We start from the raw sequence: 16,636 nt of genomic DNA on the forward strand, positions 1-16,636 counted from the left end.
CAAACCACCAGGTCTCCCTGGACTTTCGAATTCCCTGGAACACACAGCTTTCCAGAGCCAGTTGTCATTGTGTGCCGTCCAGTTGATTCTGACTCATAGCGACCCCATGTGAACTGCCCCACAGGGTTTTCTAGGCTGCAGGTTGCCAGGTCTTTCTCCTTTGAGCTGCTGGGTGGGTTCAAACTGCAGACCTTTTGGTTAGCACATGAGCGCCACCAGGGCCCCTTCCCAGAGCAAGGGGAGCCTATAATTGGATCTAGGTGGGGTCTGCCTCCCTGTGTAGACTCTTCTACCAAGACAGGGCCATGTCTGCCTGGTTCTTGGGTGTCCTGGTGCCTGGCACCATATAGGAAGAAAGGATGAAGAAATAAATGAATGAGAGCCAGAGATAACGCATCTAAGTGCCAAGGCAGGAGGCAGAGCTGACCAGGGAGCGGGTGGTGGGACAGCCCTGAGGTGGGCCAGAAACAGGCCACTGGGTATGGTGGTCCCCCTATTGGCGCCAGCATCCAGCACATCCAGCCCTCACCCACACGCAGGCTCCTCACCCCAAAGGCAGGTAGCCACGGCTAAAAGGGGTCCAATTCACCCACAGCCTGGGCCATCCCAGACTGGCAAGAGGGTCTGGAAGGGGGCAAGCAGGACTTCTCGAAGGCCAGCCCAACACCCTTCCTAAGCCATAGACCAGGGGACAGCCCACCTCAGACATCCTGGGCCTGTACTGGACCCTCAGGGTCAACGGATTTAAAATTAAAGCGAGCTCCCAGGCTGCCAGGAGAGCTTCCACACCTCCACCTCCCGCCTCTCCAGCATTGGGGGGGGGGTGGGGTGGGGGGGTGTGCTATTTTTAGAAGGAAGGAGGTCTGGAGAAACTGTCTTATTCATCCTGGAGGTTGGCAAGCTCCAGGGAAGGACGGAGGGGCCCGTGTCTTCTGCCATCCCTCCACGCTCACACGGGTCTTGGCCTGCCCTGCTTGGAGCTTCGAACTGTCAGGCTAACACTTATAGTGGGCTCCCTCCCCACCCAGGCCCAGTGCTTCCTCAGTTCTGGGTCAGGTTGGCCGGGGGAGGGTGCAGGTTCGGAGCTGGGAGGATGGGGGGTGGGCCCCAGGCAGTAGTTGGGTTTCTTCCCCCCTACCAGCCCAGACCAGCCAGCAGGACTCCCCTTGTGCTGTCAGACAGAACCAGGAGACACTGTCACGGACCCCGCAGAGGGACAGGACTCTTATGTAGGGCAGGAAGAGGTGCCTGTTCACCCCAGTGCTCCCAGTCTTTGCCATCCCTTCATAGACCGGCTCAGGGCTGACCTTGGGCACTTCGCTTCACACCTCAATCTTGCCATCTGTAAAATGGGCCTTTCGTGAGGGTTTAATGAGATCCAGCCTGGAATAGGACACCCTACCCCATGTACCATCCCCATGCCCCTCTGTACCCTGCTGGGGTGGGGAGTGACAGAAAGGACCCCGACCCCTCAGAGTCCATGAGCACGAAGGCTTAGCCAGGGCTGGAGGGTCCCAGGAAGGGTTGGGAGGCCACCTGGACCAGGCTGTCCTGCCTTGGGCAGCCTTGGCTGAGACAAAGCAGAGGGCACACAGGCAGGGCCATGGTGACCACAGCCACTGGGCTGCTTCTGGAAATTTCTGGCCATCTCAGCCCTGTCGTCTGCAGCGCCCCACCCCAGTGCCTGGCACGAAGTGGTCAAACAGTGTGTCCACCTGCCCCAGGAAGCACTTTTATTTCTGCTTCAAGCCACAGAGCAAGGAGGGGTAAACCCGGGCCCCAGGCAGAGGGCAGGAAAGGCAAGGGCTGCAGTCCCAGCCAGAGCCGAAGGGGCAGAAGGCAGCGGGCAGCTCAGCTCTGCCCCAGGGGTGTCCCAGCAGGCCCCGCCCTCCGCGCATCAGCTGTCAGAGATGCGGCAGAGTTCACCATTCTCTTGTTCTGTCACTGGGCCAGTGGTGCCTGGTCCTTGGAGCCAGCAACCTCCCCCGATGCTCCGGGTAGACTCGGTGAAGGGCCTGCAGAAACACAAAGGCATCCATGTGGGTAGGGTGTCTCCGTTCACGACATATTTGCAAGGAGCCATGGGAGGGATGCAGTCCAGGGGGCCTCCGGGGCCAAGGTAAGCCTTTAGCAGAGGGGAGCAGTGCTAAATGTGGGTGCTGTGTGTGAGGGAGGGAGGACGAGGCCCGGCTCTGGGGAGCAGGGGTGGTCCGGGGGCCTCGCAGAGACCAAGTCCCAGTGATTACCCAAGGAGAGGCCCCTGACCCTGTCCTGGGTCCTGGGTGCACCCTGACAGGTTGAAGGGGCTGGGAGAGGTCTTGGTTGTGGACAGACCCCTGCAGGAACTGCTAAGCAGCAAGGGCTGCTGCCAGGCAAGGCCTGGGGCAGGAGAGGACCAGGCACAGCACTTCCTGATCTAAGGACAGGCTCCAGGGCACAGCTGGTCCCCCAGATCCCCGCCCTGCCCCTTCTGGTCCTCAGAGCCCTCTGGGGAAGGTCCCACTGCCCAGCCCTGCTGTCTCCTCTGTGCCTCAGACCTGGCCCTGGCTGACCCCTCTTTTGCCCACACAACCCTCCTCCCAGAAGATTTCCAAGCTCCAGCAGCCCTTTGGCTTTTAAACCAGGCACCTGCAGCCAACAGGAACCTATGCAGTGGGGCCCGCCTCCCCACCACCTGGGCACCTGGCCTGGGCATGGCCAGCTCCCATACCCTCACCCCTTCCAGGAATGGGCCCTAGTAGGCGACGCACCTTGTTCCAAAGATACAGGGTCAGTGAGGGAGGGGAGGAGGGAGGGCTGATGGTGAGGGTGAGAAGGTACGATCATTCATTCAACACCGCATAGGCCAGGTTGGGGCCACGAGAGTGGGTGAAAGGACCTCAGTCTGCAGGTGGGAGGGATGGTGATGGGGAGGTGACTGAGGCCAGGCCTTGTCCAGGCAGAGGAGGGGTGGCTCGGTGGGGTGTGAGCAAACTGCAGGGTCAAAGCCCCCAACTATGGGAGTGGACAGGCTGGAGCACTGGAGTAGCTGTACCTCCTCTCTCTTAGTGTCCTCCAGGTGGGCCCTTACTCACCAGCAGCAGCCTCGCTCTGGGAGGGGCCCTTCTGGGCACCCTCAGGGGGCCAGCGCAGCTCCCCACTCTCCACGGCGCCCACCTCGCTGGGCTCTACCACAATGGAGGGCAGCCACTGGCTCAGCCGGGGGCCCCGCTCCTGGGCACGCAGAGCTTCCTGCAGGGGGTGGTCAGCGGTCAGGGCTACGCCAGGCCCTTCTCCCCTGCCCTGCACGGCCCACTGGGAGGGTTGGGGTCCTCCCTATCCCATCCCTGGGAGCATGTGTGTGTGTATGCACACCCTGAGCAGGGTTCCATCCCCTTCCTCATTCCACCACTGGGGTGGGGGCACTTGGCCCCCGGAGTGGCAGCTCTCCAGGGGACACCATAGGACATACCTGGGCTCAGCCGGCATAGGCGCATTTCACAGACAGGAGCCTAAGGCCAAGAGGCCAAGGTCACGGGTGAACGAGCCCAGGGCCCTGTACCTGGAAACCTGCCTCTGGAAACCTGCCCCTTTCTGGGGTCTTCCCTGCTGGGCCCTTGGCCTCCTCCTACCTCAAGGAGCTAGCAAGATGTTGCCATAGCAACCTCCAGGCTCACTCCCACCTGGCTTTGGGCTCATCGTTCCATGCCCACAAGCCTGTGTGGCTTCTCTACCTCCTATTCAAGGCCTCCACAGTAGAGACTAAGCTGCCATGGCCACAGTCCAGACTGCCATCCCACAGCACCACCTTAGCCCTGGAGACACTGCACGTCCCCCTGCCATGCCAGTGCTTGAGCAGGCCCCTTCTGGTACCCCCCATCTTGTTTACCTAGAAGGGCAGTCTTTTGGGGTGCATCCATCTTCCCTACTGGCTGTAAGGGCCTCGAGGGAGGGCCTGGCTCATGGTGGGCAGGACTTTCCTAAGTGGCTCCTGAACCACCTGGACAGTGTGTTTAAGTGCAAATTTCTCAGCTCCACCCCAGACCCTCTGGGGGGCCCAGAAATCAGCATTGTAATCAAGTACAGCAGGTGACCCTGAAACATGCAGATAGGTGTCAGTCTGAGATATAGGTGGGTCTCAGAGGACAGCAGCCCAGGGACCCTGGCCCTGCCCCAGTGTCTAGTCCCTTCTGGGGCCAAGCCCTCCCACTGACATTCCCAATCCAGTGCCTCCTTCTGTCCTGGATTGCCTCCCACTTGTATTTTCCCTGCCCTTATCCAGAAAGCCTCCAGACCCCATCTGGAGCGCTCCTCTGCCCAGAGGGTGCCTGCTGGGGGGAGGGTGGCCAGGGCCGGCAGAGCCTAGGGTTCTGGGGCCTGGTGCTCACCCCCATCCTCCCCCCAACCCCATCAGCCCAGCCGTATCTGAAAGCCCAGGCCCAGCCTGGACCCTGTGCAACTCTGGGCTGGGCACCTCCCACGGTCCCCACCCCCAGCTGAGAGCAACTGAACTCTGGGATTCAGCACATCAAGGTTGTGCCCCTGTGTGGGGCCTCACCTGTTAGCTGCATTGACCCCTTCCCCCAGAAACCTGAGCTGAGGCAGGGACCCTGGCATTGCGTCACCCCACAGAAAGCAAACTGTGCTTTGGGGAGCAAGCCCTGGGTGCCCCAAGGTGCAGAGGGCTGCTGAATAAGCCAGAGGAGTCAGCTTCCAATCACTTTACCCATCAGAGTCTATAAAAAAGCAACCACCCACCCACCGCCGAGATGGGTAAACCGAGGCCAGCATTGAGCAACGGTGAGCTCAGAATCATAAGCCAGGGCCTGAGGGTGGTCCCCCCCCAACCCAAGAATGAGGACCCGTGGATCCCAGGGCCCCGGTCACATACCTTCCCTGCTGAGCTTCCAGCCTCCTTGGCTGAGCTGAGCTCCAGCATGGTGGTCTCGGGGGCACTCATGCTGCTGCTGCGTCACTCTGCTGAGGGCAGGGAGCAGAAACCAGGCGTCGGCTATGGAGCCTGGCTGCAGGATCCAGACTGCTCCAGCCCACCCCTACCCGCTCCCGCCCATGGTCCTTTGCCCACCAGACCACTTCCACTGCAGAGCCCTGCTGAGCCCACCATAAGGTGAGGCACTGGACTGTCTCCACCCTGCTTGCCCAGTGGGCAGGAGATGAGATCCAGGAAAGCTTCCTGGAGGAGGATCTGAGGCCTGAGGAATGAGCAGCAGGCAGCTAGGCTGGCGAGGAGAGAAGAAGAGTGTTCTGAGGCAGGGAACAGTGAGGAGGGGGCACAGAGCACCCCTGGGACCCCAGCGGGTTTCTGAGAGTGGAGCTGGGGAGTACAGAAGCTGGGTTCGTGTCAGCCAGAGACCGAGAGCAGATACCCCCCACACCCTCAGTCCCCAAAGCCGAAGGGAACCAAACATCCTGTCCACACTTGGGGGTGCCCACTCAGGAATTGGGGATGCACGGGCACCAGCCTCAGTCTTCCCATCTGCACTTAGCTCAGGTGGATTATTGGGGCCCTGACCAGGCCAGAGGCAGAAAAGTGGGCAAGGTCTGGCTGTCAGGGACCTAATTTCAGGCACCAGCTGGAAGGCAGCTGGCAGCTAGCCACAGGCAAGGGGCACCCTGTTCTCCAAACCCCCAAAAGCCCAGGCCCAGTCTGGATCCTGGCTGTGCCCAGCTGGGTGCAACACCTGTAGTGCCCGGCTGGGTGCTGGGCTGCTATTTTCGGAAACAAGGTCTCTGTCACCTAAACATCCCGCTCAGGTCAGTGACAGGCCCCAACCAAGCCGAGGGCCTGCAAGCTGCAATGGGCGCCTGGGGCAGTGGGCACTAAGCCGCACCCCCGTGCCTCCATCCAACCCCAGAGCCCATGAAAGGCTTCCCAGATCCCACTGCCCTTGGGGTCCCATAGAAGCCCTCCTGGGCCCCATCAGTCCCCCAGAACCTAGGTTAGAACCCCAGGCAGCCAGGACAGAATCCTCAAGAGTCAACTTAGATGCAGAGAGACTCGAGAAAGGCAAGGAAAGCCAGCCTCAGAGACAGGAAAGCGGAGATGGTAGAGCTACAGAGAGACAGAGAGGGATGACAGAGACAGATCTAGAGAGAAGGTACAGAGACAGATGACAGCGTTCTCACCTTAACCTCTGCCAGGACTGGGGCAGTTGGAGGAGGAAGGATGGCTGGTGGGTCTCCCACTCTTTGCCAGGGGCAGGCAGGCAGAGGCTCATGCCTGACAGCTGCTTCCACTTGACCAGTACCAAGGCCCAGTACCAACAAGGCACCCGCACCCAAATGGACTCCCACAGTCCACACCTCCCCAGCTCCCAGGTGTGCAGGCCCAGGTAGGGCTGTGCACAACCCCAGGGGCTCTAGCACAAAGCCCTGCGTTCAGCAGCCAAGGGCTGCCCGTGACCCCACGCCTGGCCCTTCCCCACGCGCTGAAAACCTCTCCGCAGCTCCCACCTCCTCTCCCACCCTCCCTGTACCTGGCCACCAGGGCCCACCAGACATCAGCCAGGAAGGATGCGAAGGCAGCAATCTATGCCTCATTCACACTGTCACACTGCTGCTCGCGGGTCGCCGCCACACTCCACTAGGCGCTGCAGCTGCACATCCTCAGTCCCCACACTCTCCACCCACACACGCTCACAGCCCAGCCCCTCAGTCACACTCACTTTCTTCTACGGCGGGGAGCAGCCGCCCTCGGCGTTGCCACCCTCCCAGGGCCAGCCCCAAAGACGACCCCTCCCCACTCTCCCTTTGAGGAGACTCCATCTACTCATAAACCTATTCAGGTCACTTGAGACTCTGAGCCTCAAGGTGGGGGTTCAGGAATAGGAGACAGACTTCGGTGGGGCCAGGTTTCATAGAAAGAGAAATCCCTCCAACTGGGACAATAGGACAGACGAGCGAAGAGCGCAAAGAGGGAAGGGTACTAGGGAAGGGAGTCACCCCACCACCTCTTTCATCTCCATCAGCAGGCTTATTCCCAAAATGGGGCCAAACAGCCCTGGGACAGTCAGTCTTTTTTAGCCCTGAGTACAGGCCTGTCACCTGAGGCAAGGTGCATAATCTCTTAACCACAGGATTCACCAATCTTCCACCACCCAGCATCTAACACCTACCAGCAATTATCCAACATCCAACATCCATCCACTCACTCTCCAGCTACCACCTCTCTGCTATCCACCATCCATCCTGTTCAATCACCATCCAACCACCATCAACACTGACTATCGACCATCCACCATCCATCTTCCAACATCCAACTGTTTATCCATTCACCACGCCCCATTCAAGCACCACCCAACCACCATCCATCATCCATCCACTAGCCACTGGCCACCAGCCACCATCTACCATCCAACACCCAATATCAATTAACTTTCTATTCCCATTCACCATCCACTACCCAACCATGTATCCATTCACCATCCACCATGCAGCCACCCATTCACCATCTGCACCCACCATTTACCTAGCATCAATGTATCATGAAAATACCCATCAATCCAACATTCGTTCACCATACATCCATCTACCATCTATCCATCCATTACTCGCTATCCAAGAGTTTTCTATCAAATATTTAATAACTATCTATTCATCCACCATTCATGCATCCATCCACCATCTTCACTTATCACCCATTCACCATCTACTTGCCATATGTCCATCTTCCTCCATCTATCCATCAAACCATCCACTTACCATACACCACTCACCACCCACCATCCATCCATCATCTGTCACCATCTAACCATCCACCATCCACCTTTTATTCATTCATTTTCCAAGATATAACCATCGACATTTAACCACCATCCATCCGTTCATCATCTATCCACCCCGAATCCATCCATTCATTATCCATCCACTCCATCTATAGTTCCACAGTAGGCAGCCCATTATCCATCCAGCTAGCAACCACCCATTTATTTGTCATCATTCCTCATTTATGCACCATCCATCATCCAGCCACCATTTACCATCCCACCATTTGTGATTTATCCATCACTTATCCATTCATGTCCATCTACCATCTATCCAGCTGCTCGCTATGAATGGATCCACCACAAATCATTCACTTACTATTTATCCACCATCCATCCATACTTCCATGATCCACAGTTCACAATTTGTCCATCCACTATCTATAAATTCTTTCATTATCCATCAATCCATCAACCCAGCATCCATATCCATTCACTCTCCATTCATTAATCTACAACGTATTCATCTACTCGACATCACTCAACCTACCAGCACCCCATAGATGCATCCACCATCCACCATTTTCCATTCATTTACAATATAGCACCCATCATCTACCATACCTCCATTACTTACCAAACCACCACCCATACATTCATCCACTGTTTATCCATCCACCCATCCATACCGATTTTACCATTGCATTCGTCATTCGTTCATTAATTCACCTAGCCATCCAGTCATTCATCTCCCATTAACCATCAATCCACCTAGTAATTCACCCACCTGTGATCACACCATGTATCCATCTATTATCCTCATATTATTCATGTACCTGACCATCGGCCCACCATTCTCACTTCCTTCGCTCCACCATCTGCCTCCATCGTTCATCCGCGCATCCATCTTCCCACCGTGCTTTCTCCCCTTTATTCATAAACTGAACATTGATTTCAGCTTACTCAGTGTCAGCGCTGGGTGCTGGGATCATCGAGATGAATAAGGTCCCGTTCAAATTTATGGTCTGATGAAATCAGTCTGATGAATTCACAGAAGTGTCAGAGAAATGTCAGGGCACAAATATATATTGTGTAGCCATTTCAGTGTCTCCATCTCCCAAACAATGGGTGGAGCCCTTTGCATAAGTTCCCTAGAGGAAGAGGGGAGGGGGGCTAACTGCAGGATCAGCAGAGGCCTGATAGCCAGGAAGACCTGACAGCAGGGGTGGTTGTCAGGTAGAGAGAGGTGAGACTAGAGAAAGGCTGGCAGAGATCATGAAAGGCTGGGAATACCTGGATAAGGGATTTGGTCACCGATGTGGGAACCATGGGGAGCTCTGGGAGGGTGTTAGGTAGGCAAGTACCCCAGTCAGCTAAGATTCTGAGAAAGGACTCCCCCCGACCCCTGCCAGTCACACACACTTCTCCGCTCTGAGTGTATCTCATCTAGAAGGATAGGGTCTTCCCTTGGGGTCCCACAGGAATGCCAGAGTGGACTAACACCTGGTACTTTGGTCACCGTGGCTGCAACAGCACCATCTCAACACTCAGAGGCCCTGCGTCAGGAAAGCCGGCGCTGGTATGCTCCCCCTTCCACCGCCCCATACCCCAAAGGCCACCCCACCCCTTTCCACTCAGCCAATATTTGCTGTCCCTACTTGTTAATGCAGTGTTAGCTGTCACCTACCGTGTTAGTTGTCAACAGAGGTGTTAGCTGACAAGGACGTCTCAGCTCCTGGGAATTACTCCCAATAGAGCTCTCAGGAAGTGCTCAAGGCTTTGGGGCAGAAAGCTCTGAGAGTGGGGCCCGGCTAGGGACAGGCAAAAGTAAAGGCAGGCCTGGAGCCCCTATCTGAGCCTGCAGAGCCTGGGTCGTCTCTGCCTCCAGCCTCGGATTCTGCGTTTCCCCTCCCTCGTGCCCCCTCCCTAAAATCCCTTTTCCACAGGAGTCAGGCAGATCTGGGGGCAGTCCTTGCTACACCCAGCCCTTGCTGTACGCCCCTGGGAGCCCTGGCCCCTCGCAGGTGCTGCTCCGTGTTCCTGCCAATGCAGCAGGGGAATGAGGTGGACTAAGGGAAGGGTAAGGATGAACCATCTCTGATGCCTCCTCCCCATTGAGGCTGCAGCTCCTCCCTTCCCATCCCTACCCCACACTCCCTTAGGAGGTGAGGGCAGAGTTCTGGAAAGCTGGTTCTCGTCGCCCTCTTGTGACCACTCTGGGTTACAACACTCCAGACCCCTTAGCGATGGAACAGCAAAGTGACAATAGGTCATTTGGGTGTTTCGTTTTCTCATCTCAGCAACGCTGAATATTTGAAGCGCAGTATGGCACCGTCGTCTTATATTTTGTCTCACGTGCTGACCCTCTGTAAACGCTCAGGCCCAGGGCAGGTGGGGCAGAGGGTCCTAGTAGATGACTCCAGGGGAGGAGCCTGCCCAGAGGGTGCATTGGCCTGGAGGGAAGGGGGAGGTCAGCCTAGAGGAACTTCTCCCCCTCCTACTCTCCGCAAGCCCAAGCCCGTTGCCCTCGAATTGATTCCTACTCACACAATCGCGACTCTACTCGTCACCCCAGGGCAGGGATTTTCGACAGTCTTGCTCAAACCTTAAATCCCCCACCTCTAAACGTGGATGACCACATACAGTTTCTGGCAGTTTCTCTCTAACCAAGCCAGTTGCTGTGGGTGGATTCCGACTCATGGCGACCCCATGTGTGGTGACAATCAGATTTCAGAATTTTAAAAGTGCTGCATAAGAGAATCCCATCAGCGGAGGCAGTGGGGGAAGCAGGCCTGCGCTGCCTGGTGCGAGACGCATTCTCAGGGTCTAGGGGACGCCGACAGCCAGCCGGCGTTGCCATCAGCTACCAATATGCCCCACCTGTGCTGAAACCCAGGACAAATGGGGGAGACAGATCCAACCTGCAGCCACTCTGGGGGCAGGAAGATGAGGGGACTTATCCTTCTACTGACACTGAGTCAGGAGAGGGGGAGCCAGGCCTGTTCCCGGAGACCTGAGCTGCACCCCCCACAGGACTGAGCCTGGCTGGGAGGACTGAGTTGGGTGGCGGGCTGGAGGCAGGGGTTGGCCGGCTAGGCTGCTGCCAGGGTGAGCCGGCGGACCGCGATGGGTGTCAAGGTCGTGGCTGCAGAGGCTGGCTCTCGTGGCCCCTCCTGATCTGGGAGGCAAACGCCCGCCAACATTCCCCCACACCAGCCAACACGGGTCACAGGGTGAAGGGGGCCGGCCAGGCTCTGGGTGCCCAGTGGGCAGGCGGCGAGCATGGGGCACCCACTCCAGCGTGTGCCTCTCTGCAGAGCACTCGGAGGGGCCCCGAACAGGGACAAGGGGGAAGGCAGCGCCTGGGCCTCCGGGCCTCCCACTGGCTCCAACGCAGGGGTGGGGATGGAGAGTGGAGGATGAAGGAAGCACCGAGCCCCTAAGCTGTCGCTGTCTCCCCTATGGGACCTACTCTGAGTCACATGGTCTCTGTCTCTCCGAGTCCCGACCCACCCCAGCTGAACCCGCAGGAAGGATGGGGGCCTGGCTGCCACCTCTTCCCCATTCAGCGCTGCTGCCTCCAGCCTCTACCCCTTGCACAGCCAGAGACACTGAGGCTCAGGGAGGGTGGGTCGACCTGAGAATCAGTCAAAGCCAAGCAGGATCCAGGGCCTGGTGCCAGGTGCAGTGCTGACACCTGTCCACTGGGAGGAGGTGTCTTCTCCCTGTTGCACAGATGGGAATGTGGAGGCCTGGGATAGCCGGCGGTGACCAGGGCCCAAGTAGGGTGCGCAGGGAACTCAGCCTGATGGAAGAGGAAGACAGGGGTCCAGGTCAGCCAGGCAATCCAGGGGGCTCAACGGGCCACCCTGGGACTATAAAAAACGGTGGTCCAGGCAGCCGAGGACAGGTGGAGATGGAAGCCAGGGAGGCAGCCCAGGTAGTCGTAGGGCCAAAGGCTAATCCCGCTGCAGAGTTGAGGAGGGCAGCCAGGGGAGCGGGAGCTGTCTGAGCTCATCCCCCCACCCCCAGGTTCATCCTGCTGGGCCAGGTCAGCCTGCCAGCCCCCTGGGAGCAGAACTCTCCCCTCCCCTATCCTTGGGCCGCCCACCACAGGGGACAGTGCTAGTGGCCTCTTTCCCCCCTGCCCTGCCCTGCCCCTCCTTGAGCTGACATACCCCTTGGCCTGCCCTTCGCCATGCCTCCACCCCAGCCCATCCCACTGCACGTATGGGGAGACTGAGGCCCGCTATGGCCCGAAATCAATCTTCTGCAGACATGCCCACTGCTAGGGGTAGCAGCTGGCAGCCAAGGACAGGACTCAATCAGTGAGCCCCTGAGAATCCCCAGGTCCTGGCTCATGTGGCCAGCCCACCCCCACCCACTAGAACTAAGGCGGCAGCTCCTGGTCACAGGTGTGTAGACAGACCTAATCCAGAAACTGCTGGTCATTAAGAAAAGTACCTGTCAGAGCAGTGACTGTAATGGCCACTTTTGTGTAACAAAAATGCAGTTAAAAATGTGTGCCCCTTTCTGTACCTGTATCGGTGTAGCACAGGAATGTTTCAGAAGGATACACGATAATCCAGCCGAACGCGCGTTGCACTTACTGTGTGCCAGGCACTGTCTAGGTGTTTTGTGTATAACTAGCTCATTTAATCCTCGCACAATTCTAGGTGGATGGTATATTAGTACCCCCATTTTACAGATAAGAAAACTGAGGCACAGAAAGGCTGAAGAACCCCCCCAGGGTCACAGAGCTGAGTAATTTGGAGTGAGTGCTCAAGCTATTCTCCTAACTATTGGGCTGTGCTGGTGCCTCTGGGGCCCGCGGGTGCTCGGGGCTGGGGGAGACCCACCTCTCACTGAACCCCATAACAATAACCTTTTCCCCGTGCACATGGAGCATTTACAAAACGTGCTTTAATTCCATGTGAACCCCCGGGTGCTCCGGAAGGTCTGCTCATTCAGCCCTGGCCCCTTTGGGGCTGGTGGGCAGGGTGGGGACCTGGTTCCAGTGGGTATAATCTGGGGCCCTGGCTGATTCATGTTCCCCTCCCCCTCCCCCCAGCCCAGGTCTTTTCTGAGTCCCCAGGCCTAAGGAGGAGCCGGGCCAGCTGCAGGCATCCCTGGTGCTTCCACCTCTCACTCACTGACCCCAGGTCAAGCCTTGGCCTTCCAGTCTATGAAATGGGCGGCCGCTTCCTGGGGCAGCTGTGATCATGCCACCAGGCCGTGGTCAGGAGATGCCTGGACTACCTAACAGCAGGAGGTGGGAAGAGAGCCAGCAGCCCTTCTTGCCAAAACTGGGCAGGCTCCTTCCAGAGGGAGGAGCAGCGCCCTAACACAGCGAAACCATGCCATGAATTGTTGGAGGAGGGGTGCAGGTGGTCAGCCCCGCAAGGACCCATAACAGCAGAGGACAGAGCCTGCTGGGTGTGCAGGGATTTTCAGGGCAACTATCCCAGGGCTCAGAGGCATCAACCCCTAGGGTGGAGGCTGGGCGGGGACCCAGGCTACCTCACCACCCCCCACCCACACACACACACACACACAAACACACCCAGAAGAGCTTGGAGCCCACGGAGGGGGCATGCCTGGGGCTCCCGTCCACATGCCTGTGTCCCGTCCCTGGGCTGACCCGGAAGGGAGATGGAAAGGGGTCTTCACGCTGAACGTTGTGCCCACCAGTGCACGGCTCGTCTCTTCCCAACAGGATCCCCCAGGCCTGGACTGAGCAGAGAAGAAACCTTCTGGGTCAGGGGCAAGTTCCTTCTCTTCTCCTGATGACGGAATCCCCTCCAGGCGCCAGACCGTCGGGAAGGCCTGCAGGAGGGGTGTCTCCAGGCCCCAAGACCCCCAGCTGGGGCCCAGCCCACTGGGGTGACAGGGGATGTTCCTTCTCCTGGTACAGATGCAGACCCTAATACTCCAAGAAGGAAAACGGGGTAGCGCAGCTGGAAAAGGGCGGACCTGAGACTGGGACCGAGAGTTCGCGACCCCGCTCCGCCTCCAGAGGCAAGCGTCATCTTCCCTCCCCGCCCCCGGGCGCGTAGCGCCTGCGGGCACTGGGAGGGGTGGCAGGCCAGCGAACTGCGAAGCCAATGCCTGCGGGGGACGGGGCGGGGGTCACCGCGGATCCCAACCGGGGCGGGGGGCCGGAGTCGCTGCCGGGGGTTGGGCCGGCCTTGGCCCGGTCGTGACCTCCGAGTGGGGCCCTAGCACGCTGGGTCCTCGCGGCCTCGCATTGGTAGCAGCCAGGAGAATCAGGGGCGGGCCACCCCACGTGCTCCGCCCCGGCCTCGGGTCCCCCACCCCCACCCCGGCAGCCCCCCGACCTCGGGCACGCCCCGCAGCCGCGCGGGCCACCTTTTCCTCTGACGTCTGTCCACAGAACTGCAGAGCGGCCTCCAGCCGAACACTGCGACCGGGGGTCTGCACCGCCCGGACGGCGAGCTGGGTGGTGGAAAGGAGGCAAAAGGCTGGACCCTCGGTGGGAGGGCGGCGCCCAGGTTCCAAGGCTCAAGTACCCTGATGGGGCAGAGTTAGTAGTCCTGAAGGCCGATATAGGGAGCTTATCCTCTGAGCACTGGAGTCCCTGGGTAGTACGAACAGTTAAAACTCCGGGCTGCTAACGGTAAAGATTGGAGGTTCAATCCACCGAAGGTGCCTAGAGAGAAAGGCCTGGCTATCTACTTCCACAAAATCAGCCTTGAAAACCCTATGGAGCACAGTTCTACTCTGACACGCATGGGATCGCCCTGAATCGGTGTTGAACTCTATGGCAGCTGGTTTGGTTTTTGTTTTCTGAGCTCTGGAAGGGAGGTGGGGTGGTTAGGTCCATGATAACAATAATAATAATAAAATGACAACGACGCGGGTTATGGAGTGCCCACTGTGCCCACTGCTCCGAGCACTGAGCAGAATATTTTATCTGCATAGCCCTGGAGGGCAGGGACTAGAATTCTGCTAACAGATGAAGTCATCTACTGGCTTGGGCAGGTGAACCAGCAGACCGAGTGAGTCCAGACTAGATGCTGCCCAGCTCCCTCTCCATTCTTACTGAGCATTGGGAGGGCAGTACAGAGCCCTGGAGAGAAACTGCAGGGTGAACCCCCACCCCAGGGTATGTCTGGAGGCCACAGCTGTCGTGGTTCTCAACCTTGAGGGCATCAGAATCCCCTGGTGCCCAGCCCCAGCGGCTCTGTGGCATTCCACCTGGGGTGCATTTCTAACTAGTTCTCGGATGATGCTGTTGCTGCTCCTGGTCCGGAGACCACTCTTTGGGAACCAGGAGGTGAAAGGGGCTGCAGGAGTGACTGCAGGGTCCCTTCCTGTGCCTCTTCTGGCCACACCCCAGGCAGGGTGGGTGTGCCCCCAGGCTAGGGGCAGCCAGGCTGCACCACCCTGAGCCCTAAGAGGAAATGGAAAGAGCAGAGACAAGAACCCAGAGGGAGAGAGGTGCCTGCCTTGACAGAGATCTCTGGCAGGGGACATAGCCAGGGGCCAGGCCACAGGGAAAGAGCCATGGGAATATCCATCCTCCCTCCCTCCCTGACCTCCAGCCAGGGCTCCCCAGTGCCCAAGCCCAAGAGCAAGTCAAGAGCCCAGAGCCTGGTAAGTCACCCTCACAGGCAGCCTTCAGGACAAGGAGAGGGTGGAGGTGGCACCTGAGGGGCTGATGGAGACAGAACACAGGTGGTGACAGCTATGCCGCTGCCAGCCCCTTCCTGCACCATCCCTGTGGTTCCCTACATCTTCCCCTGCCATTGGTCTCTTTGCAAACAGATCCTTCTGGAATGATCCTAATTCAAGGGGGCCAGCCATTTCTCACTGGAACCCTGGCAGAGACAGATGTTTTAGGGCCCTGGGGAGCTGCCCCATCCAGCTCTGCTCAGCAGCTGAGCCCAGCCTGGTGTGCTCCCTTTGCCTGGGGGCTGTGGAGGACCCCAGGGTCGGCTTTCTGGCTTCCCGGGGACCATGCTTTTGGCTACTTGGGCCTCTATGATAATGGCTCCTCTGATTCCATCACCCCCTTTTGCTCCCCCACCACTGAGGGACTGAACAAAGAGAAGGAAGAGAGAAGTCCCCACCTCAGCAGTTCACGCTAAAGGGCGGGCAGACTTCTGTACCCAGCGAAGTTCAGATCTGGGTCCTGTAACAGTGGGGACCACTGTGGTCCTGTTCTCTCCTGCCCCCCATCGCTGGTGCCTTGCCCCCTCCCTCCACACGTTACACAAACATTTCTGTGGGCGCTTTCTTTGCATCTAGCCCTGGCAGGGTATTAGCCAGTGCCCCAGAGCTTCAAAGTCCTTCATGTGGTCAGCTCAGATGTCAAGAACAAGGAGAGAAATACCCTTCAGGAAGAGCCACAGGCTCTGAGAACCAGGCAGCGGGAAACCAGCTGTCATGGATTGAATAGTGCCCCCCCCCCCCAAAAAAATGTGTCAGCTTGGCTGGGCCTTGATTCCCAGAGTTGTGTGATTGTCCACCATTTTGTCATCTGATGTGATTTCATCATGTGTTGTAAACCCTACCTTTATGATGTTAATGAGGTGGGATTAGTGGCAGTTATGTTAATGGACAGGACTCAATCTACAAGGTTAGATTGCATTTTAAGCCAATCTCTTTTGAGATATAAAAGAGAGCAGAGAGACGGGGGACCTCATACCACTAAGAAAGTAACATTGGGAGCAGAGCGCATCCCAGGGGTCCCTGCACTGAGAAGCTCAAACTCCTAGACCAGGGGAAGATTGATGACAGGGACCTTCCCCCAGAGCCTACGAAGAGTAAAAGACTTCCCCTGTAGTAGCCTCCTAGGCTGTAAGAGAATGAATCTCTCTTTTTTTAAAGGCATCCACTTGTGGTCTTCTGTTATAGCAGCACTAGATGACTAAGACACCCAGGAACCACCGCCAGGCAGGCGATAGGGA

The 16,636-nt window shown here is 57.9% G+C and overlaps 1 protein-coding gene across 2 annotated transcripts; it reads right to left on the reverse strand.

Moving 5' to 3' along the window:
• Positions 1 to 1,929: 1,929 nt before the first annotated feature.
• On the reverse strand, positions 1,930 to 13,645 carry LBHD2 (LBH domain containing 2). Of its 2 annotated transcripts, none has more exons than XM_049898488.1 (4): positions 13,392 to 13,645; positions 4,871 to 4,959; positions 3,075 to 3,231; positions 1,930 to 2,015 (listed from the first exon to the last, which is right to left on the reverse strand). In XM_049898488.1, exons 2-4 carry the CDS (start codon positions 4,937 to 4,939, stop codon positions 1,942 to 1,944), a joined length of 300 nt encoding a protein of 99 aa, XP_049754445.1. In that variant the 5' UTR covers positions 4,940 to 4,959; positions 13,392 to 13,645; the 3' UTR covers positions 1,930 to 1,941. The 2 variants fall into 2 exon arrangements, with proteins under 2 accessions (XP_049754445.1, XP_049754444.1); XM_049898487.1 differs by lacking the exon at positions 13,392 to 13,645 and adding an exon at positions 8,667 to 8,733.
• Positions 13,646 to 16,636: the final 2,991 nt, after the last annotated feature.

This window comes from Elephas maximus, chromosome 10 (assembly GCF_024166365.1).
Source record: "Elephas maximus indicus isolate mEleMax1 chromosome 10, mEleMax1 primary haplotype, whole genome shotgun sequence".
Classification (NCBI taxonomy): Eukaryota; Metazoa; Chordata; class Mammalia; order Proboscidea; family Elephantidae; genus Elephas; species Elephas maximus.

Bases quoted from the DNA above. Each gene is read 5' to 3' on its own strand.
- LBHD2 (XM_049898488.1), bottom strand. From the start codon at position 4,939: ATGAGTGCCCCCGAGACCACCATGCTGGAGCTCAGCTCAGCCAAGGAG. The intron at 3,232-4,870 runs GTATGTGACCGG...CACCCCCTGCAG, and splicing joins CTGGAAGCTCAGCAGGGAAG to GAAGCTCTGCGTGCCCAGGA. The intron at 2,016-3,074 runs GTGAGTAAGGGC...GTGTTTCTGCAG, and splicing joins CCAGAGCGAGGCTGCTGCTG to GCCCTTCACCGAGTCTACCC.